Source organism: Diaphorina citri, unplaced genomic scaffold, assembly GCF_000475195.1.
Source record: "Diaphorina citri unplaced genomic scaffold, Diaci psyllid genome assembly version 1.1 scaffold263, whole genome shotgun sequence".
Taxonomy (NCBI): Eukaryota; Metazoa; Arthropoda; class Insecta; order Hemiptera; family Psyllidae; genus Diaphorina; species Diaphorina citri.
The window spans coordinates 187,013-214,086 of NW_007377700.1; the positions used below are offsets into that span (position 1 = coordinate 187,013).

Genomic DNA, 27,074 nt, shown 5'->3' on the forward strand with positions numbered 1-27,074 from the left:
GTCGCATTACTCAGATTAGCAGAAGCACTATATCAGTATGTGTCAAACTTATCATCACCCATTTAAAATAGATTTTAAGCATCATTAGAGATACCTTTTGCTGTATATTTTTTTTACATAATTTTTAACTGCTGGAAATTTAAAACTGTTCCCAGGGTTTTTTTTCTAATCTCTTCTATTTTTACCTGCAGTGATTTACATGATATCTGCAATATCAACAAAGTTTGGATACAAATATTAAACTTCTTTGAGAGTAATGAACATAAATTCATACATACATGAAGAAAATGGCCCCTATCTTTTTCAAACCCCTTCTCATTTCTTTGTTGGGTGAACCTTGTGTGAAATTTTAATGAACTCAGCCAAATGTAGAATCTACCTACTTAATATGCATTCAATTAAGTATAATAAGTACTCATCCAGTTGCATTACTCAGATTAGCAGAAGCACTATATCAGTATGTGTCAAACTTATCATCACCCATTTAAAATAGATTTTAAGCATCATTAGAGATACCTTTTGCTGTATATTTTTTTACATAATTTTTAACTGCTGGAAATTTAAAACTGTTCCCAGGGTTTTTTTTTCCAATCTCTTCTATTTTTACCTGCAGTGATTCACATGACATCTGCAATATCAACAAAGTTTGGATACAAATATTAAACTTCTTTGAGAGTAATGAACATAAATTCATACATACATGAAGAAAATGGCAAGAGTTACCAATGAGCAAAGCAATGGTTTCACAAAAGATCTTGGAGAAACAACATCAGTTTGTAAATTGATGAACAATTATGAAATGCTAGACAAGGCTACAACAAGTAGTAGCACACTAAAGGTAAGTAGATACCTGTTTGATGATTTTTGGATCAATAATGTTTTTCCAAATAAAATAAGCTAAAATAAAGGTTTGTCTTTGATAGAAATAAGGCCTGGGTCTTCAGGTTCATGGTGAAATGTCTGTTGGTCTCCAAGCATGCTTGGAGATTGTTCAGACACCAACATTACAACACTAACCTGTTGTCCTGGGCCTAAATAAAGAGGTGCTAGGTATATTGAACTTTAAACCTCTCAATTAAATTTGTCTGTATACTTGGAGAAGAGGGGGTGGGTATTTGAATGGAATAAGTGGTGGTATCACATAATTATCACTTGTAGGTACTCAATTTATTCACTGCCCTTCAGAGTTATGTTACACATTGCACCTAACATTTATGACATATTATACTATTTTCAATATTAGAAGTTTAGCCGGTACCAAGCTTGTATTGTTCATATTTTAAAATTTATCTTTTCTACTAAATTTCAGAAATAAAGTAATTACATACTAGCATTTAAAAATGTCCTCTACTGCCAATAAATCAACTGCCTTAGATCAAAGTAAAAATATAATGGTATGAAACATTTTTTCTTCTTGTAAGTGTATTAAAATAATCTGGTGCCTTGATTTTTCTTTTATTTTTACCCAAGTACAGTTATGCACTGTTTTTACAAAAACTCTTTAATTTTAACATTATTACTAATTTATGTTGTATAAAATATGCAAGATTTAAGTACTTTCCTCTTTCTTTTTATTTCATTTATTTATTCTTAGTTCTAGCTGACCAATTAACATTTATGTACTTCTTAATGTTTAGCATGCTTCTGAATAATTCCTACTTTATTTACTAAATCAGTTATTTATAATATGTAAAAGCAAGGAGGAAAATTGCTTTCTTTAACACTAGATGTGATTTTGACAATCTCATAAAATTTATGTAGGTATCATTTATTTTTACTCAACTTATCCAGTTTGGAATGCAGGACCTGGTATGTACCTATCCTATCCTGAAATATTCAAGTACCCAAGAAAATAAGTACCTAGGCACCTATTTATAAATCACAAAGTCAGGTTTAAAACTGTGAATCCAACTGATAAACATTCTTTAAATAGATTTTTTTAGATACCTATTGGTCTGCATGTCTTTGGTTTTCCCTATTTTAACTGGAATGCTCTACAAGACAATGTATAATAATCTAAATCAACAAAGGCACATAGACATTATTCTGCCATATCTGATCAACCAAAGCTGAGAGATTTTTCAGTCTTCAGGTATATAGGTAGTATTTTATAATAGATGTGAATATTTCAGTTAAATCCTAACTGAAAATCCTTCTTGGGACAGTGCCTTTGCCCTATGAGAATAGTGTTACGTTCTGGTCAATGCTCTATGAACATTACATACTCTTATTTTATTCAATTCTATAAATAAGCTTCAGAAATTTACAAGACATCTTGCAACACTTATGTAAGCAAATGTACTTTGAATTTTATTGGCTTGAATGTCTAAAAAAGTATGTTCTGGTCAATGCTCTATGAACATTACATACTCTTATTTTATTCAATTCTATTAATAAGCTTCAGAAATTTACAAGACATCTTGCAACACTTATGTAAGCAAATGTACTTTGAATTTTATTGGCTTGAATGTCTAAAAAAGTATTACTATAATTTCAATCTAATGAGTGTTGTCTAAATCTAATTGTTGAGTGGGTAGAAAATTCATATGACATAAGTATTCTCATTAATTAATTACATATTGAAAATATGTGCCAAATTTAAAAAGCACAATGTAGTTACCTATATCCAAGAAACTTTGAGGCAAATATTCAATTACATCATCATGTCTTGTAGGTTTCTCAACTTTCTTCTTTTTAAGCTTCATTTTGCTCGCTTTTGTGTTCTACTGGATTTTTTTTTTTTTTTTTTTTTTACAGCCAGGGGTTGATCAACTAAAGGTTGTGGTTTTGAGTTCCAAAAATAAGTCAAAAGACTTAAAAAAAAAAAAAAGTATGTAGGTATCTACCTATTCTACCTGCAATAGGTACCTACTCGTATTTTGTTGTCTCTTTTTCTTTTGTAATTTTGTTACCTAACCTATTTTTGGCAATATCATAAAAATATTATAGTGTTAAAAGATACCCCCTAACTCCAGGTTGTACACAAATTTATTGTTTTAAAAAGGTCAACCATTCTAGAAATCGTTTAGTTGATTGTAAATAAAACCCGTTCCTTGTTCTTTTAATTATTACATTAGACGTGGTAGAGTGTTACCTTCTTTTCTATTTCTATACATTTGAATTGCATTTATACGTAGGTAGGTACGAGTACATAGGTACGTCTCAGCTAAAGACAAAAGAATCTGAGTGAGGTCTACACAGCACAGAACTACTAGTCTATCAAAGGGTATATCAATCACTATAGGTACTTGTCTTAAGTAAATACTACACTGATTCAAGCAATTTGAAATTTTTGTTTTGATCGAAATCAGGTATTTCTATGTACTGGCTAGTATTATCAAGTTAAAAGTTTCATGTTTTCCTGAAAACAAAAAGAATGTCTTGCTAATATTGACATTATTTCAAATTGTTTTTCTCGTTCTGTATGGTATATTTAACTTCTCATGTATTTCTTTTGCAGAGGAATCCGAAAATGGAATTGAATAAACCAGATTTATTGAAACTTCTAAGCTACTTAGAAGGAGAATTGCAAGCCAGAGATGTAGTGATTGCAACTTTAAAGGTAAATGTGTATTTTTTTAAATTTTTTTCCAAACCTATAAAATATACAAAGCTCAAAATCCCCAACTAGATATGTTAATCAACATTGCAAATGGTCCGTTCACCATAGAACATGAAGACGTACCTCAAGATTTATCTCACAATATCATTTGATTTGTCAAATATGTTCCATGTATTACGGTCAGAAAACCACGGTCACTTTGGGAGGTGCTGGGTTCAAATTCCGGCCGGGACGGAAGTTTTCTGAACAAACTTTTCTGCTCCCGGATCAAAGTAGGGCAAAAGTGGTTCCGGTACCTTCCTGATAGCAGAATAGAAAATACCTTGTTTATCCTGCTCGAATATTACCAAAAAAGTCCCTTTACCCTAGCACCCTTTTCCCCCTCATTAAGTACCTTAACCAACCACAGTAGTGCAGTGGTTAGCGCGGTGGACTCTGGATCTGGAGGTTGGTGGTTCGAGTCCAAGTCACGTCATAAAATTTATCCAGGTGTAATAATATTGGGGTACGATATTTGTGACGAACATTTAAGTATGCTTGATACGATTGAAAAATTCCTTCCTTTATGTAAATACAGTACTTATTCTGGCTCTCGTTCTGGCAGTATAAGCAGGGTATATTATATTCTACTTATTTTCTTCAGATGGACAAGAAAGGACAGCAAACTCCGCCGCCGCGAGCAGGTGTAGTCAACCCCCCCGTCCCCGCTGCCGTCAATTCTAAACTCTACGCCAACCTCCCTCTCACGCCTCCCTCCACCAAACTCCCTGACGCTATGAACACAATCAAGAAAGTCCCGGGAGTAGGTCGGGGTATCCCACCTCCTGTACCTCCCAACAAGCCCCAAATCCCACCAAAGAAAGACTCGTTGCTGAATCGACGAACGGACTTCCCCGGGGCCCCAGTAACTCCTGTGCCAGTACCAGCTGAAGACAAAACCATCAAACCATCCCCTCCCACTGTTCCTCATACAACGCCCTCTGTTGAGAAATCCGACCATTAGTTCGGTCCTCAGTCTTAACTCCATACACAAAAGAGCCCACCTGAGGCTTAGGTGCAGGAGCAAACAGCCCTTAAGGATGAGTTAAGCTTCTACGAATCTTATCCTTCAGTGGTATGGAAAGATTCATCCCCAAGGTTAAGGAAGATCACGCTTTGGAAGGTTACCTGTCTCGGTGGCGTAGTGGTCAAGACGTCCGGTAAACAAGAGGGCGTGGGTTCGATCCCAGCACTGTTCCTCATACGACAGCCTCTGTTGAGAAACCCGTACATTAGTTTGGTCTTCAGTGGTATGGATAGATTCATCCCTATTAGTATGCTAAGCTGTCATCACCATTCGGCTACAGGTGAGGCCAAAGCTTGATTTTTCTTCCTGTGCCTTAACACTCTGAGTGCCCTGTCTTTTGCTGCCATTATAAAGTCAGTAACCAACCACTGTCCATCCTTTTACTTACCAATCTATAGTTTCTTTGCCGCTCTTTTTCTAAAGTACATATTAGTGGATGTGTCAGATTTCCCTTTTTCGCGATTTCATCAATACTCGAACCCACGTCCTCTTTTATTTTCCAGACGAGTTGCTCTACCGTTTCATAGCCCGGGGTCAATATCAGTGGATGTGCCAAATTTCCCTCTCTGCGATTTCATCAGTACTCGAACCCGCGTCCTTTTATTTACCAGGCAACGTAACCCGGAGTAAATATTAGTGGATGTGCCAAATCACCTAATGGGTTTATCCTTGATGTTTTAAAACGAACTTGTTAGACGGGTTTATTACTTTCTATAAACATCGATAGCATAACTTAGTAAGGGAATTTTGGCACATCCACCAATACGTGTTCCGGTCTCAAAGTGGTACAGATTTTTTTTTTTTTTTTTTTACCTTTTAATGCCTAGGTGAATTTTGATGGAAATGATTGAAAAGTCCTTTCTTGTATCTCATAAAAAAGGGTAAAAAATCAATTGAAAGTCACAACTTAAGACGTCTTCATCACAACTTTGATGTAGTATTCCAATATCTTATACCTACAAAATACCAAACCTAGATACCTACCGACTTATCCGTTTACAATGTTCACTTTAATACAGACAGTCTTCCTTAGATTTTTTTTTATTATTGTTTCTTGGCCCCTCATTCTTCAATGTATACATGGTTCAGAAAAAAAGTAATTATCTGATAGATTAATAGGAAAAAAATCAAATCTTTTGTTGTACTGCAAGAACAATTTTGATTTACCTGTTAAGTTCTCTCCACTCATCCATTAAGGAAACCTCTTTGGTTCTTTGATATGAATTCCGAAAAGGTTCAGAAGTCGTTGTGCTTATAGGTACCCAATTGTTTTAGATTCAAGGAAACTTTCGGATAAAATGATACTATTCAAAGCTACCTAAACTTCATTTTGTACCAAATTTATTCTCTCCTTCTCTACCTTTCTCTCTCTCTCTCTCTCTCTCTCTCTCTCTCTCTCTCTCTCTCTCTCTCTCTCTCTCCCTATCCTCTCTCTCTCTCTCTCTCTCTCTCTCTCTCTCTCTCTCTCTCTCTCTCTCTCTCTCTCTCTCTAAAATAACAAATTATTATCAATTTTATAAGCCAGGATTTAAAGCAAGAGACTGCTTTTGGCAATAATTTTGTTCTTTGACTGCTTTTGGCAATAATTTTGTTCTTTGACTGCTTTTGGCAATAATTTTGTTCTGTGACTGACTGACTTTGACTGATTGACTGGAAGTTATCACAATACAAAAGAGCTTCTGAAAAGCGGTCATGGAAATGACCAAATCACAAGATTTAGGTGACATCTAAGAGGAGATTTTGATCTGAAACCAATCAAATCGTTTAATTCGTCCGTTCACTTTGATGTTCTGGAACCGGAGTTTGTATCAAACCCTCTCAAGTAATGATCTGTTTGAAATTAGAAATTAAGAAAATTAGAACTTAGAATTCTTGTATTTGAGAGCCTAATAGTACCTATCACAACATATCACAGGGAAACTCAGAATTCAGGTACTTTTCCTAGCCATTTCAACCAAGTGCCTATGATTTTTAATGAGGAGTTTTGGCATCTCCACTAATCGATACATATCATTTAAATTGGGGAATTTCGGCATCTCCACCCACACTAGGCGATATTTCTCTTTGAATGGGAGTTTTAACATCTCCACTAGGTAATATGGGAGTTTTGACATCTCCACTCTAGTATTCAAGATGGAATAGTGGAGATTTATCTAACAACCGAACGGTTAAAAGTTATAGCTCTCTCAAGTTATCGGTATGCAGTGGTAAGTACTGTACGCTATTTTCCCCTTAAAAACGAATTGATATGGTACAGATATTTTATTAGACAATCCAAATAGAGCAAACTAAAATCACTTTTTCTAAGATTCACGAAATATTCCTGGAAAAGTAGGTAGGTTATCTATTATGGGACTGGTTGCTCCTCTCCCAAGAGAGTATGCAATTAACACTGCGACCTCTGTAGATCTATTGTGACCAGTATTTTAATTTTCTGAAGATTTTCCCTCCACGACACAATAAAATATTTCTTAATCTGATTTCTTATCTCAGTTTTTTAAAACCTCCCCTTACTTTTAATTTTCAATAATAAGACATTAGGTATTTTATTTCCTTTTCTTCATTTTTTTTCGTGTTGTATTAAATACTCGTAACCTGTACATTACAAAACAATAAATATTAATTAATTAATTAATTCGTTTGAATACCTAGATCCTTCTATTGTAAATCATATTATTAATAAATTCGTGACAAACGTTCGAAAACATTAGATAGGTGCCAAAGTCAACTTGATTTTTAGAACTTTGAAGGGGCCATAATATACAACTATAGTTTTACGTACGGTACCGGTTATTTCTCTGTAAATTTTTTGGGCTCTCAGTAAAACTTTCGGGCTCTCCACTATCTAACTCCTCCCCAAAATATTTGGCCCCAGACTGTCCTAGAGTCTAGAGGACAACGACCCTGGTAAATCTAACCAATAGAGTAACACATAACAATGGAAAACTTAATAAGAACCTACTAACGTGTCCTTCACGCTCTAACCCAGTCGGGAGCAGCGTGGCAATACCAATTTGATTTCTTCTCATCACTAATACAAAAAATATTAATGGTAATAATAATCCCAATTTCTGACCCACCAAAACCTGTATCGTTGAAAGTTACCCAAATTTCACACTAGATTTTTTCTTATTTTTAAATTTGGGTGCATAACTAATATCTAAAATACCTATTTAACTATCCTACTTCCAATTTTTTACTCAAATATCTACATGATTTTATGTATTCCATCAGTCTCTTTTAATTTATTGTTTTTAATTTTACAGAATCTTTGAACGAGAACCAAGTATTCCACATGGAAAAAGATCACAGAATGATGACCCATCCAGGGAAACATGGTACCTACCTACAAGTAATAATACAAGGTAGAATCAATCAAAAGGAAGAAAGAGCGAGGAAGCTAAACTGTCTTGCAATTTCTCAGAAGGCGTTTAAATACTTACAAGAAGCAATGTATGAAGAAATTGAAGAACCAATAATCCATACAGCAATAACACCAAGAACTATAATAATATCCAGTAAATATATGAACCAGAAATCTCTTCAGCCTAGAAAGATACTGATGGGGAGTACGTACTGAAATGTTTTTGATTGTTGCTCAGAAAGCCGAGAATTTTATTTTGAAACAGACTTTCAAGCAATAATCATGAACAGATTAGTAGGTAGGTTTATTTTCCTGAAAATTAATTCATGAAAAGGATAATAGAAAGTCGTGTGACCCGCCCCCTTCAAATTTTATTTATAGAACGTCATCTTTTTCGTCAATAAAACGAACTATTGATACTTAAATTAAGTGAAGAGAAAGAAGGAAGTGAAGGAGAGAGAGAAAAAATAACAAAACAATTCTTATGAGAAAAATTGAATTTAAGAAATTAAAAACTTTGTTTCTTTTTCTTTTTTTAAGGAAATCTTAGCTTAAAGGCTCTACTAGCCTTGTAAGTTCTTTAAAGGTAGGTGATACAAGAACATTTTAACTTGATTAGATACGTTTTTCCTCTTGCTTGTTTTTTTATTATTTTTATTGAAAAATTGGTTGGCATTTCTAATAAGTGGATACTACTCTTTGCTCCCTCCAAGAAAAATTCTCCGCTGAGTTAAGATCGCTTTTCACGAGCAATGTGATCCTACAAGTCCTACAACTAATGTTAAAATAAGTAGGTAATATCTACTTATAACCTATTCACCAGGTACCTACATACTGAGACGATTTAATAGAACTCAAATTAAAAAGAAAACGTCCCAGACATGCAGGCATTGTAACGAAAAAGGATGTGTCTATGTATGTACATTCTGATGTTGTTATATACCAATTGAAGTCAACCATCTCTTGATTTTTTACCCAAAGATATTCAAGGGATATTACCTACTCTCACCTTGAATTTGATACGCAATTCAAGTAATTTGTTACAGTATTTTTTTCATTATTAATAATATATAGAATATACGTATAATACATAGATGTATACCATAATTATTTAACGAATCATTACTAATAGAAATATAGACAGCTAAAGACTGTCTGCTGAGAAATAAAACGTTGAAAAATACCTGGGTACGTTTTCTTTAGAACTGAAAGAACATAGACGAAGAGACTTTTCTCAATCTGCTGTTATATTTGCTCTACGGGCTGTTGAAAATATTCTAAGTAGGTACCTACTCTCTTTCCTACAGCTGTTTTAATTAGGTAGCTTCCTACTTATTCTTGACTGGTATTTATGGTTAAGAAAAGGAAAACTTGTTGCTCTACGGGCTGTTGAAAATATTCTAAATACCTACTCTCTTTCCTACAGCTGTTTTAATTAGGTAGCTTCCTACTTATTCTTGACTGGTATTTATGGTTAAGAAAAGGAAAACTTGTAAAAGATGGTCAAACTAATCTTTCGTAGTATGGTGGTGGATGCAGTTTATTAAATTCCATGCTTTGACTTTGCAACATTCAATGTCCATGATTTAATCGAGGTGGTTGATTTTTTATTATTATTTTTTTATTTTTTTCGTTCCCACGCAAAAAGCTGTTGTGTAAAAAATACAATACCTAGGGGAGGGGGGATAAAAAAAAAACACGAAATTGTTTAAAAATAATGAAGTTGCTGAGAAGAAATTTTCCTCGAGCAAGTTTCTTGGTCATTCAAGTTATCAAACTCTTTATTCCCACAGGTGTCGAGAAATAGAAGCTGAATTAGAGAAAACCAAAAGTGAAATGGCCAACTTACAGCTGCTGCTTCTGAGCTCGTTAGAAGTTAATGGAATGATGCAGCAGCCCGGAACAAACGGCATTAAACCACCACAAGGCTCCCCTAAAGCAGGTATGTTGTAGAATAAGGCCTTCTAAGGGGAAGGGCGTGGGTTTGAATCCCATTCGAGGCATGTTTTTTTTTTTCTTCTTCTTCTTCTTCTTCTTCTTCTTCTTCTTCTTCTTCTTCTTCTTCTTCTTCTTCTTCTTTAGTACCTATTTACCTATTGACTATTTAATAATTTGAACCAACCTCAGTAGTTAATGCGTTGTACTTTGGATCTGGAGGTTGGTGGTTCAAGTGCAAGTCAAGTCATAAAAATTATCTTGGTGTAATGATTGGGGAACGACATTTAAGTAAATTCCTTCCCTCCTTTTTCTTAATAATTTTGTAACCATTACTCCGATCGTTAAAGTAAAAAAAGGAATTTTCATTGTGTTAAGCATAAATGCTTGTCACAAATGTCGTTCCCTGGTTAATACACTACCCTAAATTTTATGACTTGACTTGGACTCGAACCACCGACCTCCAGATCAGAAGTCCATCGTGCTAACCACTACACCACTGAGGTTGGTTCCGATCGTTAAAGTAATCAGTAGGTTGCTTGATATGCGATAGTTCAGGAACTGTGAACCTCAAATGTGTACTTTTGCTTCTCTCCTTAGGTGTGAACATGTGGGTTCCAGAATACGGGACACCAATGAGCAGTGTTGCCAAAGTTGTGCAGCCAACGGCAACAGTGTCCAGTGTGCCAGTCTCCGCCCCAAGTGAGTGCACAAAAGAATAATACCTTCTTTAGAATCCTGGGATAAAAAAAAAAAAAAAAAAAATTTTAAAAACTTAATAAGAACCTACTAACGTGTCCTTCACGCTCTAACCCAGTCGGGAGCAGCGTGGCAATACCAATTTGATTTCTTCTCATCACTAATACAAAAAATATTAATGGTAATAATAATCCCAATTTCTGACCCACCAAAACCTGTATCGTTGAAAGTTACCCAAATTTCACACTAGATTTTTTCTTATTTTTAAATTTGGGTGCATAACTAATATCTAAAATACCTATTTAACTATCCTACTTCCAATTTTTTACTCAAATATCTACATGATTTTATGTATTCCATCAGTCTCTTTTAATTTATTGTTTTTAATTTTACAGAATCTTTGAACGAGAACTAAGTATTCCACATGGAAAAAGATCACAGAATGATGACCCATCCAGGGAAACATGGTACCTACCTACAAGTAATAATACAAGGTAGAATCAATCAAAAGGAAGAAAGAGCGAGGAAGCTAAACTGTCTTGCAATTTCTCAGAAGGCGTTTAAATACTTACAAGAAGCAATGTATGACAAGTATTCCACATGGAAAAAGATGATGACCCATCCAGGGAAACATGGTACCTACCTACAAGTAATAATACAAGGTAGAGTCAATCAAAAGGAAGAAAGAGCGAGGAAGCTAAACTGTCTTGCAATTTCTCAGAAGGCGTTTAAATACTTACAAGAAGCAATGTATGAGGGGAAACACTAAAGAACTTGAGGATTCCTTTTCTGAATCACGCTATTTTCCTTCTGGTTTTCGAAGAGACAAGGTATTTTATATTTCCAGTTCTTCCTACACTGATTGTCACAACAGCTCTGTTTGTGTGTGGAGCTTCCAGAAGGTAAAGTTTTCTATTATTTTCAATTGAAAAATAGTTTGCCTAGTTCAGTTTCCTAAAAGTGATTTCATATTTTAGAGATGGTAAATTTCGGAGGCAAAACTTTTTTCAATTTATCGGGTCCCGTATTTGAATTCCATATTCGGTGTTTTGTTCAAGAACTATGAAGCGATCTAGTCTTTTAATAAGTAGCTTTCTGATATTTTATTGAACAGTGATTTTATACAAGCCCGCGGAGTCTTATTTTGTTTTACTCTTCCAAATCAAACACTGTTGTCTCTTTCATAAATTTCAGCCAACATATTGCTATCTCTTTGACGAAGTTTAACTAGCATTGCTTTCTCTTGTATGAAGTTCAACAGAAGTTGGATTGGTTCTGATGTATATTATGTTTTTGTCTGACTTGACATGGCCGGTAGTGTCTCAGTTTAAAGTCCTCCAGCGAGACTATACTCGTAGGGCTAAAATTTCGTAAAGTGTGACACAAATTAAGAGGATTTTACATGGCTCTTTCAAGTTAACTTTCAGCGTTTTGATTTTGTCCCAACAGATGTACAGCTTTTATCAAATCCTCGTGCTGCTCAATATCTTCGTCCTAATCAAAAGTCAAGATGACGAGGGTCAGATGATGTCACCATGTCGAATGCTTTGTCTAATCATGCACAGTAAACAGGAGAGTGGGAAAATGTACAAGGAAGTGGGAGGACCTTGCGATGCCTGCCGTCCAGGACAGACTAGGGCACCTGTCAGGTTTGGAAAACGGTCCGATATTCAACTCAAAGTACGTTCGAGAACTTTTGAAAGATCCTTTTCCCCCTTACTAAGCCGTTTTCAATTCCATTTTGAATATTAAATATAATTCCAAACACAAAATCCACCTGTTAGTATTTTTATTCCCAGGTCTACAATCTCATGTTAAAATGCTGTTTGGGCTTCAGCGCAAGAGTAGATGTACGAAAAAGGTCCAAAAAATGAACCAATATAATATTGTCATGTTGAAATTCTCTTTGAGCTTTTGCGCAAGAGTTAGATGTACGAAACTACGAAAAAGGTCCAAAAAATGAACCAATATAATATTGTCATGTTGAAATTCTCTTTGAGCTTTTGCGCAAGAGTTAGATGTACGAAAAACGTCCTAAAAATGAGCCAAGATATTGTTAACATGAGACTCTAGACCTTGAATAGTTATTCCAGATTTAGATTTACACAGGGTATTTTATGAAAAGCTGTAGCCGAATGGTGATGACAATAACTTCTGTAAATCAAAAGATTGCTTACAAGCTAGCTCTAAAAGATTAAATTTCCTGACGTAACACTTACGGGATTGGAAAATCCAGCCGTTTGGGAGGTTGGGGTGAACGTGTTTCGTAGTCCCATCAAGGTTTGCCCGACGGCAGACGCCTGAGCGGTGGCTATACTGGGCTGAGTAACGTTCTTGTAGATTTGCTGAGTTTGATTCGGTAGGGAGACTGCCTGGCCGCTGTTGACAGATCTGGCAATACCAGTAGCTGAGGAGAGAAAGACGTGAAATTTTATGAAAATTAATAATAATAGACTCCTCAGTGGAAGGGAACCACTAGGCGAGGTTAACGCCGGAGGCGTTCTCTAGCACCTAACCCTTAGACCTCCATTATTATGTGGTCAAAATCTCAAATAAGTGAGGATAATTGCTTACAAATGTTGGAATATTGACCATTGGGCCATTTTCCGACGCGCGTCCTAATATTTTTCTACAATGGAACTGCTGGCTTCCAAAGCTAAACAGAAATTTAGGTGTGCTTGGTTCATGGGAGAGTTAAGGGTACATTAGGGAGAGTTAGGGACGTAGGGACAGACGAGCAACAAAGGGAACATAAGAGAGTTTTAGATAAATATGGAGATGTTGCTATAGATAGCCGTGCCCCGTGAGGAGTCGAAAATGAGCGGCAGATGCCTTTCTAGGTAAATTTGGAATACCTGGTTTTTACAAGTTTTTTTTTTTTTTTTTTTCTTTTTTTTTCCCAGGTTTTTAAAGAAGGTTTTTTTTTTTTTTTACCTCATTTAATTTTTTTTTTTTTTTTTTTTATCCCAGGATTCTAAAGAAGGTATTATTCTTTTGTGCACTCACTTGGGGCGGAGACTGGCACACTGGACACTGTTGCCGTTGGCTGCACAACTTTGGCAACACTGCTCATTGGTGTCCCGTATTCTGGAACCCACATGTTCACACCTAAGGAGAGAAGCAAAAGTACACATTTGAGGTTCACAGTTCCTGAACTATCGCATATCAAGCAACCTACTGATTACTTTAACGATCGGAACCAACCTCAGTGGTGTAGTGGTTAGCACGGTGGACTTCGGATCTGGAGGTTGGTGGTTAGAGTCCAAGTCAAGTCATAAAATTTAGGGTAGTGTATTAACCAGGGAACGACATTTGTGACGAGCACTTATGCTTAACACAATGAAAATTCCTTTTTTTTACGTTAACGATCGGAGTAAGGGTTACAAAATTATTAAGAAAAAGGAGGAAAGGAATTTAAATGTCGTTCCCCAATCATTACACCTAGATAAATTTTATGACTTGACTTGCACTTGAACCACCAACCTCCAGATCCAAAGTACAACGCATTAACTACTGCACGACTGAGGTTGGGTTCAAATTATTAAGTAGTCAATAGGAATAGGTAAATAGGTACTAAAAAAAAAAAAAAAAAAAAAAAAAAATGACTTGACTTGCACTTGAACCACCAACCTCCAGATTCAAAGTACAACGCATTAACTACTGCACGACTGAGGTTGGGTTCAAATTATTAAGTAGTCAATAGGTAAATAGGTACTAAAAAAAAAACATGCCTCGAATGGGATTCAAACCCACGCCCTTCCCCTTAGAAGGCCTTATTCTACAACATACCTGCTTTAGGGGAGCCTTGTGGTGGTTTAATGCCGTTTGTTCCGGGCTGCTGCATCATTCCATTAACTTCTAACGAGCTCAGAAGCAGCAGCTGTAAGTTGGCCATTTCACTTTTGGTTTTCTCTAATTCAGCTTCTATTTCTCGACACCTGTGGGAATAAAGAGTCTGATAACTTGAATGATCAAGAAACTTGCTCGAGATAGACCTGACATCTGATGAGCACACACACTGTCAGGTGGACCTGACAGGTACGGTCCATCTGTCAGGTCTAACTGATACCTGATGAGCACACACACCATCAGGTCTACCTGATGGGGTGTACCTGTCGTCAGGTCTACCTGATAGTTAGTAACTGCCCTAATATTGCTTTTCTTTGTCTTAGGTCACTCACAGACCCCGGTCTGCGAGCCTAGTTAGCTTAATTGGTAGTGCGTCTGCCTTGTAAGCGCTAGGCCGCGGGTTCGATTCCCGCCCGGGGCGGATTTTATCCTGATGGAATCATGTTCGTTCTCGGAACGGCTGGCTTCCTCCTATCCTGTCTTCCTTCCCTCTTCGATTTCGGGACGATAAAACCATAGCAGTTACAGTTCCCTCTGTCAAACCTCTTTTAAAAAAAAAAAGACCGCGGTCTGTCAGGCGGAACGTTTGTGGCGGGAAAAGCTTCAGACCTAGGTTTCACAGACGGACTAGATCGGAAGCCTTTTCGGCCACACATGTTCCGACTATTTGAGAGTAATGGCTGACATTAGACATGTGTTCCGTCGAACCCTATTTATCCATTCACACCTCTACTGGGAATCGAACCTAGGACCTTCGCTGTGGTGAACTACAGAGAGTGCTCTCTGTTTGGATAGTCATGATTAGAATAATATTATACTCTTTACTTATTTATTATTGACATTAAATTAATGGGCGGGATTATTGCCCACGGCAATCTCTGTCATCCAACTCTGCCATGAGGATAAGTACACAAAAAAAACAGCAGAGTGTGATGTCCCACACAGTTACCCGTCATACAGTGACGTTAAAAAAGCTATAACCACAGGCTAGCCATACCTCTTCTCTTCTTTACTTAAAGCTGCTTTCATTTGTTGCGTTTCGGTGTCGAAGTGTGCCAGTTGCTTTTCCAATTCCGCTTCCATTTGGAGAGACTTTTTACTTTCTTCTTCCAATCCTTCCGCCATTGAATCAACGCGACTTTTCTCTTCCGACAGGATTTGTGCCAGATCTTCCGAGCGCTTCCTTTCTTCGATGTACTTCGATAGGATTTTCTTCCTTTCGGCTAGCAGAAATAAAACCTGGCAGGAGAAATAAGAATTAGTGAAGGTACTTAATGAGGGGGAAAAGGGTGCTAGGGTAAAGGGACTTTTTTGGTAATATTCGAGCAGGATAAACAAGGTATTTTCTATTCAGGAAGGTACCGGAACCACTTTTGCTCTACTTTGATCCGGAAGCAGAAAAGTTTGTTCAGAAAATTTCCGTCCCGGCCGGAATTCGAACCCAGCACCTCCCAAAGTGACCGTGGTCCAAGACTTACCATTTGTTTCGTCCTATTTTTCTCCTCTTCTAGTTGATCGGTTGCTTTCTTCAGGTCTTTCTCTAATTTCTTCTTGGCAATTTTCTCGGACACCAGCTCCTGTTTCAATCTACTTCTCTCCTTCTCCAGCCCATACGTAATGTCGTCACCTTGAGCTGTGTCGAATTCGCGCTTCTTTTTCTCTTCTATTAGTTCATTAACAACCTGTGGGGAAAAGGGAGACCAAATATTGAAAAATATTAAATCGTTATCAACAACCTGTGGGGAAAAAGGAGACCAAATCACGAAAAAAGGGCTCGACCGATTTTGATGAAATTTTTTGTGGTTGTTAAGAACAGCAGTGAGGGTGACATAGGCTACTTAAAATTGTCACATTCCAAAATGGTGGCGCTTCAAAGTCATGCCTCTTACGCCGAGCTGATCCCTTACAAAGGACGGGCCAACGACTAGTAATGAATAATGTTAAATCGTTAATGGAGGGGAGGGATGGATTTTTATTTATTATCGTTAGCAATATCATCTAGTACGACTGTTTTCCAGATCCTTAGAGAACTCGTGTGTTCATCTTGGGATAAACCAGAAAGAAATGTTACCATTTTAGCACTGGGGGTCCCGCTATATCGGTTCGATTCCCGCCCAGGGCGGACTTGATCGGAAACAGATAAGGTTCGTTCTTGGAACAACTGGCTTTCTCCTATCCAGTTCTTCTCTCTTTTCGGGGCGATAAGACCTCAGTAGTTAAAGTTCCCTCTATCAAACCTCTTCAAAAAAATCTCCTTCTTTTTCTTCGCCTTTTCCTGTGTACAGACGGGGTCGGCGTTTTTCGTCAGCCTCTCAATCAGCCCTAACTAGGGCTGGACCTCTTCAAAATAAATAAATAATAATAAGAACAATAAATAAAAGATTTAGCTGAAAATTTATCGAGATTTTTCATCTTACATGTCGATGTCTAGTTTCAGCTTCTTTCAAAACTCTTGCTATACGAATTTGAGCCTTCCTCTGCTGAGTGACCAAATGCTCGAGGGAACTGACTTGGTGATCCGCTATGGAACAGATCTGAGCTTCATTTACACGAGGTCCACTGGCTGCTAAGGCATCCCGTTGTAATGCCATGATGGCATCATTGTTGCTGTCGGGTCGTGTTCGCGTTTGATATAGAAGATGTTTTACTCGTTCCGACTGAAAATTTTAAATTTTGAAGGTCAGTTTGCCAAATTATTATTAGCTTAGGTCCTAAGCTAATAAGAAACCTTAGGAGAAGATCTCTGTATTGTAAAATGTTATTCAAAATGAAAATAAATAAATAATAATTGAAAAAAAGCACAGTTAAAAAAAGTGCCTCATTCGTTTTGTTTATCGAAAGTTGAATAGACAGCTCTAAAACTTTGTTTCCAAAAGTTTGAACCTGATCAGCAAAAACCTTTATATAAGTTTTACTTTTTCTGACCGTAATACATGGAACATATTTGACAAATCAAATGATATTGTGAGATAAATCTTGAGGTACGTCTTCATGTTCTATGGTGAACGGACCATTTGTACCTAGTTTTGACAAAAAAGTTTGTTCCACCATATAATAACTACCGAACTAAGAGAAATGTGTGATGTTAGCGTGAACTTGATAATACTAGCCAGTACATAGAAATACCTGATTTCGATCAAAACAAAAATTTCAAATTGCTTGAATCAGTGTAGTATTTACTTAAGACAAGTTTATTATTATTATTATTATTATATTACACTTTATTAGGATTTTACAATGTTTTTACAATACAATATTTACAAACAGGTACACAAAACAAAATAACAAAATAATACCCATGTAAATATGTAAGTCCCATATAAATAAATACATGTGTCATATGTCACATGTAAAGGTTTTAATGCTACTTAACAAAAACTTGAAAACCCCTCAAAGACATTTAAGTATCAATGAAATAAATACCTACTAGGGATTAGGGTACATTTGGGTACATGAATAGTTTGGGAAATTGATACCTACTGGCTTCGGGTTGATAAATTGCCGACGGTCATATCCCACCCCAAAGAGATAAAATGGGATATTTTGTCCGATTACAACAACTGTGCGGGGAAATAATCTTTTAAGCCCTGTATGAAAAATTGATAGCTTATTTGCTATTAAATATCTTTAAATCGGGCGTTAGTAAATATAGTTATGTTAGGTGCCTTGTATTTGGTTCAAACCTTGCCATGTTCCCACTTTCAGGTGATACCATGATAACCCACACTGAAACAGGTAAGAGACATGCAGCTTTCATTATTCATATATCATTATCAGTGTTATTATAGTTACCATTACCTACCTATATGTTTTGTTATGGTTACCATTTTATCTGTTTTGTTAGATGGTATCTTGTCAAGAAGGTTGACATGTCCATCGTCTATCAAAACGGAGTACATAATACCAAATTTGAGTTGTACCAATTTTGGTCTTCAAATTGGGAAGGGGACATTGAGGGAAATCTTCCTATTCAAAACTCACTTTGAAAACTGACGAGTGAAATAGAGGAGGAAGAGGAGATGGTGGAGAAGAGGAGGAAGAAGGAGAAGAATCTTAAAATTGGGAATCCAAGGGACCGTCAATTTTTTCCAACTCATCCAGGTTTCTTTCCCCATTTACAAAAGGGTTTCCCAATTACAATTACAAATTACGGGACCAATAGGTATTTCTTCCCCCGTTTATCCAGGTTTTCCATTTAGACGGGTCTTAGACAGATTCAACTGTTGTGTTTCTGAGCGGCATGCGGCATCCAAATTTCGAACTTCATTTTCATCAGTCAACCGCCTCTGAAAAACAACAGTAAACTATTAGTGATCTGGAAAAAAAAAAAATCTATGCCTAAGTACATTCCTATGTATATGGACCCCACCTAATACCCATGTACTTACCTATACTCACTATTGTACTTACTACGAGTATAGATGAGTATATGTATACGTAGAGACTTTGCGTAGGCGTACGTAAATATTATTATGTAGGTACATTTTACCTATAAGTAGGTACCTACCTATTCCGCGATCTAAAAAAAAAGTTCAACAAAGCTATAGGAAATGAAATAGAAAATATTCGTATAGAGAGCCCTCGTTGCGACCGGGTTTTTTACTTTTTAGTTAATTATTGTCTCATGTAGTAGGTAGGTATAGGTAATAATAAAAACGAGAAAAAAAAACTTGTGACTTCCGCTCCATGCTTCATGTAGAAAGCTCTCCCCTGCTGCCGTTTTCCACAGAAGTGATTCACTTGCCTGTTTAGGTATACGAGTATCTTGAACACTTTGAACTTTCTGTATTTTCTTCATCCAAGGGGTAGAAAGAGCTCGGCATGCTGGCACGTATACCTCCTATGTTGATGCTTTCACATATTTTAGTCACAATGTTTTCCTCGTCATGAACACCTCGTGATACAATTTTCCCTTTGGAAAACTTTTCACTAAACTTTGGAAAATAATCCGCATTGTTTAATAAAGAAAATCGTCCGAGTCCGAGTTTACTTAACATTGTTATTCATTATTAAAACTATGAACGATTTATTGATTCCCTAACATTTATAAAGACATAAAACTGAGAAATCGATAGCTTTTCGCCATGTGTTTTTTCCTTTTTTTCAATGGAAGCTAGAGGGTATTGTTTACAAACTTTTCTCCATTTTATGAAAATTTTCCAAGCCTAATCTTGCGTGGGACTAAGTTATCTTTCTTTTATTTTGATATTTTTTTATTCTTTCTAATTTAAAAAATAGAAAGTAAAAATAAGCCAAATAATGCCGGCCTTTCTCATATAGGTATTTATGTGCTAAATATTCATTTCTCTAATTTTTCATTTTACCATTACGAAAATGAAAAGTAATATCATCCATAAACAGGGGTAGTTATAAAACAGAGGGGTGGTTTTCATACAAACAGCTGGGTTTTATTCAGAGGGGTCGACAGAAGATCAATAAACGTGAAGCTTTTCACCGAGTACGTAGTGGGTTTTTTCAGTCGATAGTGATGCCTATTGATTTTTCGAATTTTTTTCAAATACTATTGATAATTTTATTTTTATCAAAATGAGTCCGTTTTCTTCGGGATTTTTATTGATTTTTTCGCACAGGACTATAATTTCTCCGATAAATTCTTATTTATTTAAAAAATAATAATCAACAAGATCGCGTCTTATAAAATGAAAACAAATCCCGTGTTCTAGTTAATTTTGAGTGCATAGCGTGTTAATTTAAAGTGATTGGTGATTTTTATTAATTGAGTTTTCAATTTGCTTTTCCAATGTGGAAATGGAAATGGCGGAAGATGGAAGTTTGAGTGAAGAAATCGATAACGCGGCGCATGCTAGGATGAGTGCCATTTCACGATCCGTTGTACCTGCCTTGGTACCAATTCCACACGATGCCTTGGACCTGGGTTCGAACCACAGCAGTGGTAAGGACGACGATAATGAGAGCATCAAGACTGAAGGGTTGACAGTTATAGTAGCACCCCAGGATGATAGTAGGGACTCCGAAATCCTAAGTCCTGGCAAGATCTCTCCCTCCGGAATATCAGTAAGCGTAGCCAGCATAATGGACAGTTCAGAGTTTCGTAACTTACACGCGGAACCTACTTATCAGACACTGACCAATGTGAACGGCAGACTGTCACCACCTGGGTACAGTCCGAGCTCATCCTATGCTACCTTGACACCACTGCAGCCTTTACCTCCCATATCCACCATGTCTGATAAGTTTGCTTACGGACACACTGGAAATGTAACAGGATCTTTCACTGTAATGCAAAACAATATCGGTCTCGGTATTAACTCTCATTACACTTACGACAAGATTCAAATGTCTCCGCCTCAACATTACTCTCCCAACAATGGACTTAGTACCATAGTCATCACTCAGGAAAATTCACCCCTATCACCACAAAGTACATATAGTCAAAACGGATTGAATTCCCCACAAAAAAGTCTTTCACCAAACAGCTACGACTCCCCCTATAACCAACGTGATCTCGTTGACCGAAGTGTGTTGGGTGGGGGGTCTCAGAGCCCCACTTTGAGTCCGAATGAGGGCTCTCTCCACTCGTCACCTACTACTCTAGTCACTAATTTCCAAGGTGCTGCCACAATACCTACCATGAATGGCATCACTACAATCACTCCCCATACAGTGGTTGTGTCCCCTCAAACTTCACCTCAACATAGTCTGATTAGCAATCAATTACAGAGGAGTGACTCTCCTGGGCCTCCTAAGATTATATCACAGCAAACCGCCACTCTTACATTGAAGACAGTCACTCCCACAAATGCTGTGGTAGGAGCAGTCAGCCTTGGAAACAGTGGGGAACTGGAAGAAATCAACACCAAAGAATTAGCCCAACGAATTAGTGCAGAGTTGAAAAGGTACAGCATACCTCAAGCAATATTTGCACAGCGGGTCCTGTGTCGATCTCAGGGAACTTTGTCCGATCTGCTTAGAAATCCAAAGCCTTGGTCCAAGTTGAAATCAGGGAGAGAAACATTTCGCAGGATGTGGAAGTGGCTGCAGGAACCAGAATTTCAGAGAATGTCAGCTCTTCGCCTTGCAGGTAATTGAAATTTACCCAATTGCACTCCTTTACATTTTCTAGTCAAATTATTCACTCGTAATTACTTTCTATTTTTCATTTTGCAAAACTTGACAGAGATGACTTTTCTGTAGACAATAGCCATCAGCACAGAAAAATCTCTTCACAGCTCTTTACATCCTTCTTTTACTGAGTAACCCTCTTTAGTCACTCCCTTTGACTGAACTGGTTTTTCTCACCCTGTAGATTTCAGTTTACATCATAATATGTATATCACCTGCCTGCTACACCCTCTTCATTTCTATAACCAAACATTTCTATCAATAATAGGACTGATAGGTTCTTACTTACGCGTTCACATTAGTATTTAACTCATCAGACTTCGTCTGTGTGGTCAGGAGCCCTGACTCCCGAACCTGAGGTACTGGGTTCGAATCCCACCAGTGATGAGTAGAGATAGGAATTTGAAAATTTATGTGTCTCATTGGCTCATTACAAAGTAAATGCTGTACCCATACGTATCGAAACAATAAGCCCAGCAGTACCGCTTGTGCCATTTACCACGAAGACAATAAGACAAGTAATTCTTGAGTACTGAAGAGTTTTCTCACCCATGCATGTTTTTCCTCTTACCCTTTTTATTTCCACAAGTAATTCTTGAGTACTGAAGAGTTTTCTCACCCATGCATGTTTTTCCTCTTACCCTTTTTATTTCCCCCACTCCTCCTTCTTCTCTTTTTTACCAAACTTATTCTTTCATTTTCCTCTTTTACTCTCAGTTCTTCTGTCTTTTCTTCGTCTTCCTCCTCTTCTTCTACTTTTTTTCATCCTCCTTGTCCTTATCCTTTTGCTTTTTCTCATCATCTTCAATTCCTTCTTTCATTCTCTTCTTCTTCTTCTTCTTCTTCTTCTTCTTTTTGTTCTTCTTCTTCTTTTTCTTCTTCGTCTCTCCCTCCTCTTTCTCTTAGTTTTCTTCTTCCTCTTCGTTTTCTTCTTCTCTTTCCTCTCTTCTTCTCCTTTTCCTGATGTCTGTTCAAAATTCCATTCTAATAATATTATTTTTCGTTATTACTTTTCTTTTCTTGAAGTTGTTTTCTCGTTTCGCATCTCGTACTCTAAAACTTATCATTTAATATTCTGTTGAATGTTTTGTTTTATGATTATTATGTTTAGGAACCTGCCAAATGGAATTGTGAACATGGATGTAGGTCACGCCAAAGGCGGACCTATTTTACAACTGGATCTTCATCTTCATCGCCTTTTCCCGTGTTCCAGACGGGGTCGGCGTTTTTCATAAGCCTCTCAATCAGCCCGAGGTTGATTGCTTTGAGCTGACTTTTGGTTTTGGCTACAAAAACATTGCGAGTGGATAAGACACCCGTCCCACTCAACCTTTGATATTCCTTTAGCTAATGGACTTTCAGGCTGCAGGCTGGTAAGGAAGGCTGTTTAAAGTCCCTCAGCCGCCAGACTATGGTAACATAGGATCTTCCCCCCTTATTCTTTACTCCAATAATCTAAAGAGCTGGTTGGTAGTCCCCTCTTAACTTTTTCCTTACATCCTTAGAATTCAACCTAACCCCCCTTTTCTCGGTCAATTAGTTTGAAAACCACCTCCCTCCATTTTTTGTTCTCCATTTTTTTAATGTAAATAATTTATTAACCTCCACTCAAGTTCATAACAAAGAGATCATTAAGAGCACAGGTATATCTCCACTAATTAAACGGACTAGAATATACATATGTATATTTGTATATGTATAGTTAATTATAATATTATAAGTTATTAGGTAATTAATTTTACATTAAAAACCTCTCGTCCAACCAGGGATAAAACATGAAACCCGCGGATATAGTTTTTGTTTTTGACACAACGATCTTCCATTTTTTTATATATGTGTATATATATCTAGGAGTGTATGTCACGTACAGGAAAGCTTCATCGTTCCCGGCTCCCGGCCGGGACCAAGCGCGGAAGAGCGGTCCAGAATGTCCCGGTACAGAAATAATATAAATTTATAAATTATGGTAATGAACCATGCATTACGAAATTTACTAAAGTGCACCAAAACCCCCTTTCACATATCAGTTATGTGTGCCCCCTCCCCCGCCCCTGGCCCCCTCTGACCAGTGTGGGGGGCCCAGTCTTTGTGTGGGAAGAATATACAGGGTTAGATAGAAATTCGTGAAAAGGTAGAGCTATCGTTCCATAAATGGAGTCAGCGATGTGAAGCCTGAAGTCAGTTATCTAAAGAAAGTCAGTTATCAGTTTTTCAGTTGCTCCTGTAACGATTATCCTAGGACCCAGGCCAGGGCTCCTAGGCCATCCAAAGGGGCAATGCCCCGAGCATGAGAAGTATACGCTTACCAGAACTACCGTGTATTTGGTCTTCGACAAGAAATTTCAAGACTGCCATGGCAACGTGGCCATGTTGTGAATTTTCCGAAACTGACATACCTGAAAACAGACAAGGGAAATTTTTTTTTTATTTTTATTTTTTTTATTATTATTATTATTATTTTTTTTTTTTTACCAATTTAAAAGTACGTATTTTTTGTCAGTGGATAGAACTGTGTGATAAAAACAGTTGTGGCAAAATCTGTGGATACGGCTGGTTTTCTTCTAATACCCTGTCTTCCTCTTCGCTTTCAGGACGATAAGACCTTAGCTGCTACAGTCCCCCCTATCAAACCCCTTCAAAAACGTTACTTTCCTTCCTATAGGATAAGGAAAATGAAAAGTGGATAAAATTTTCTGAATATTAGGTATGCTTGAAAATTTGACTTTCCAAGTCCCACCCTGTAATCCTCTATCCCGCTGACGCTTTGGTGTGATTTGGGGTTCTGTCTATCAACCAATTCAAGCAGAAAGATTCCATCAATCTTTTCGTTTCACTGAAAAATAAGCGCTGTCAGTCCAAATACATCGGGGTCACATAACAAATTGAGTTGCTCGCGGATGATCAGGATATCAGGAATCATGGTCATTGACAAATGTACAAAACAAAATAAATACCTAGGACCTAGGAGATTGTTTTCCAATCGAATTAAAAAATTGTACCCTGCATAGTAGGTAGCCTAACTTATTTTTTTAACAGCATTTTCCAATGAAATATCGGAGGCCTAAGACCTTATTTAGATAGTTAGAATGAAATCACTTTACCGTCTCGTAATCGAAGAGAGGAGTATAAGATAGAAGAAAGCCAGTCGTTCCGAGAACAGTATCTGTTTAAGATAAAGTTCACGTCGCGGGCGGGAATCGAACCCGCGATCTTAACTCAGCGGAGAATTTTTCTTGGAGGGAGCAAAGAGTAGTATCCACTTATTAGAAATGCCAACCAATTTTTCAATAAAAATATCACTTTACCGTCTCGTAATCGAAGAGAGGAGTATAAGATAGGAGAAAGCCAGTCGTTCCGAGAACAGTATCTGTTTAAGATAAAGTTCACGTCGCGGGCGGGAATCGAACCCACGATCTTAACTCAGCGGAGAATTTTTCTTGGAGGGAGCAAAGAGTAGTATCCACTTATTAGAAATGCCAACCAATTTTTCAATAAAAATTATGCTAAGGCGGTCTCTTCTTGATCACTTGTGTGCCGCGTCCATTTTTGTTTAGGACTGTTGGAAATCATTTTAGATCGTCGTGTGTTACTCTCTAAATCCAACTGGATGATGATAAACGCATTTCATCTTACCCCAATCCCTGGAATTAGCTACGCTTGTATCCTATCCTTAAGGCATTCAAAACTTTTTGAATACGTACATTAATATTTGAATACCTACTCGATGTCTATATTTTAGATATTTTTAATTTTTATCTACATATTAATATGTATGTAATATCGAGACATACGGTGCTATCAGTTTCTATAAGGTGTATGCTAAGGCGGTCTCTTCTTGATCACTTGTGTGCCGCGTCCATTTTTGTTTAGGACTATTGAAAATCATTTTAGATCGTCGTGTGTTACTCTCTAAATCCAACTGGATGATGATAAACGCATTTCATCTTACCCCAATCCCTGGAATAAGCTACGCTTGTATCCTATCCTTAAGGCATTCAAAACTTTTTGAATACGTACATTATATTTGAATACCTACTCGACGTCTATATTTTAGATATTTTTAATTTTTATCTACATATTAATATGTATGTAATATCGAGACATACGGTGCTATCAGTTTCTATAAGGTAGCAGAATTAGTGATGGCGATCAAGAGCTATGCGAGGATAATGGTGGAAATAATGATATGAATTTTAATTTAGGCATACAATAATTTACCTAGTTATGTATTTTTATTTAAACAATAGTTTTTTTTTCGTTCCCACAAGTCAACATTTCTGATCAGCTGTTGATTTTGTACAAAATTCTACCTAGTATTCAATGTTCTCTTGTATAAACTGTAGTATTGCAGAACCTTTTATTAATTTATAAACTGTGATATAATAATTGTAAAGAAGTAAATTTGTGTTGGTTATGTTAGATTTATTCTACTTTGATAAAATATTAAGGTTTCATTCATTTTCAAAATTAAAACTTTCCGATCAGACAGTAAATTCTTCTCATGGGTGTATTCTTGTGCTTAAAGTGCACTCGGCCTTTTGAAAATATTGAAGGAGACAGGAGACTATTGATATTATGTAGATATGTGTGATGTGGCATGATAAGTGAAATATTGAAGTCTTACCCCCAAGTTTATAACTCGATGTGGAAAGGAACTAACTCAGCCCGGGAGTTAGATTAGTTCTGTTTTATTCTTTGTGATAAACAACAAAATGGAAACTGCTCTAGCATGACATAAATAACGGAGAGATTATTTTCAATTATGTTCAAGTAACTCGTCTGTCCTATCATCATTTACTTTCCTTACATTCTTGATACTTCATAGTTTTCGATTTTCTAACTTGATTCATTTACTTTTCAGATCTCGTCTGTCCTATCATCATTTACTTTCCTTACATTCGTGATACTTCATAGTTTTCGATTTTCTAACTTGATTCATTTACTTTTCAGAAGTTGAGCGGTCAAACATGTCCTAAATGTGAGTTCACTCAATGAGCCTTTCGGTGTCCAATTGCATTTCTCAGATTGACATTTGCAAATTAATGAATAGTGCAAATTTTACACTTTTTATATATATACAACCGTATAGTTTATTTCCCTTGGAAAAGGTTCGAAGAAAACCTATACAAAGGGTTGATCACGTAGTCTTCCTGAAATTAAAATAATTCCCATCTTGAGGAGCCATAGTCACCAAACTTAGTTCTACACCAAAACACTATTCACTCTGAATAGGAAAACCAGTTTTAAACATTTCTCTGCATTTTTAACACACCAATTTCTTCCCACACAACTTATTTTTATATAAACTTTCCCCGTGGCAACTCACTGACTCCAACCCTGTCTTGTGAATGTCATCCTTTAAGAACTGAAAACTAGAATTGAAAAGATAACTGAGTGAGTGTTTATGGCTCTTATTATTTAATATTTTTTACACATATAGTTAAATCTAGTCTACTTAGTGTTATTTATATTTTGTGTATAAGTCGATAAATATA

At 36.7% G+C, this 27,074-nt stretch overlaps 3 protein-coding genes and 1 long non-coding RNA gene across 4 annotated transcripts; 3 read left to right on the forward strand and 1 right to left on the reverse strand.

The window, feature by feature from the left end:
• Nucleotides 1-578: 578 nt before the first annotated feature.
• LOC103506800 (lysine-rich arabinogalactan protein 19) lies at nt 579-4,565 on the forward strand. The gene is made up of 3 exons (XM_008471206.3): nt 579-838; nt 3,461-3,562; nt 4,206-4,565. Exons 1-3 carry the CDS (start codon nt 701-703, stop codon nt 4,563-4,565), a joined length of 600 nt encoding a protein of 199 aa, XP_008469428.1. The 5' UTR covers nt 579-700.
• Nucleotides 4,566-12,695: 8,130 nt separating this feature from the next.
• On the reverse strand, nt 12,696-17,141 carry LOC103506802 (uncharacterized protein CG10915). Its single transcript, XM_008471208.2, has 7 exons — nt 16,893-17,141; nt 15,954-16,157; nt 15,473-15,714; nt 14,416-14,564; nt 13,633-13,734; nt 12,846-13,033; nt 12,696-12,701 (listed from the first exon to the last, which is right to left on the reverse strand). The coding sequence occupies exons 1-7, from the start codon at nt 17,064-17,066 to the stop codon at nt 12,696-12,698; spliced, it is 1,065 nt and encodes a 354-aa protein (XP_008469430.1). The 5' UTR covers nt 17,067-17,141.
• Nucleotides 17,142-19,225: 2,084 nt separating this feature from the next.
• On the forward strand, nt 19,226-21,546 carry LOC103506803 (homeobox protein onecut-like). The gene has a single exon (XM_008471210.3). It carries the CDS (start codon nt 20,245-20,247, stop codon nt 21,544-21,546), a length of 1,302 nt encoding a protein of 433 aa, XP_008469432.2. The 5' UTR covers nt 19,226-20,244.
• Nucleotides 21,547-25,082: 3,536 nt separating this feature from the next.
• LOC113466414 lies at nt 25,083-26,298 on the forward strand. The gene is made up of 2 exons (XR_003390808.1): nt 25,083-25,391; nt 25,707-26,298. It is a non-coding gene; the product is annotated as an uncharacterized LOC113466414 (long non-coding RNA).
• Nucleotides 26,299-27,074: the final 776 nt, after the last annotated feature.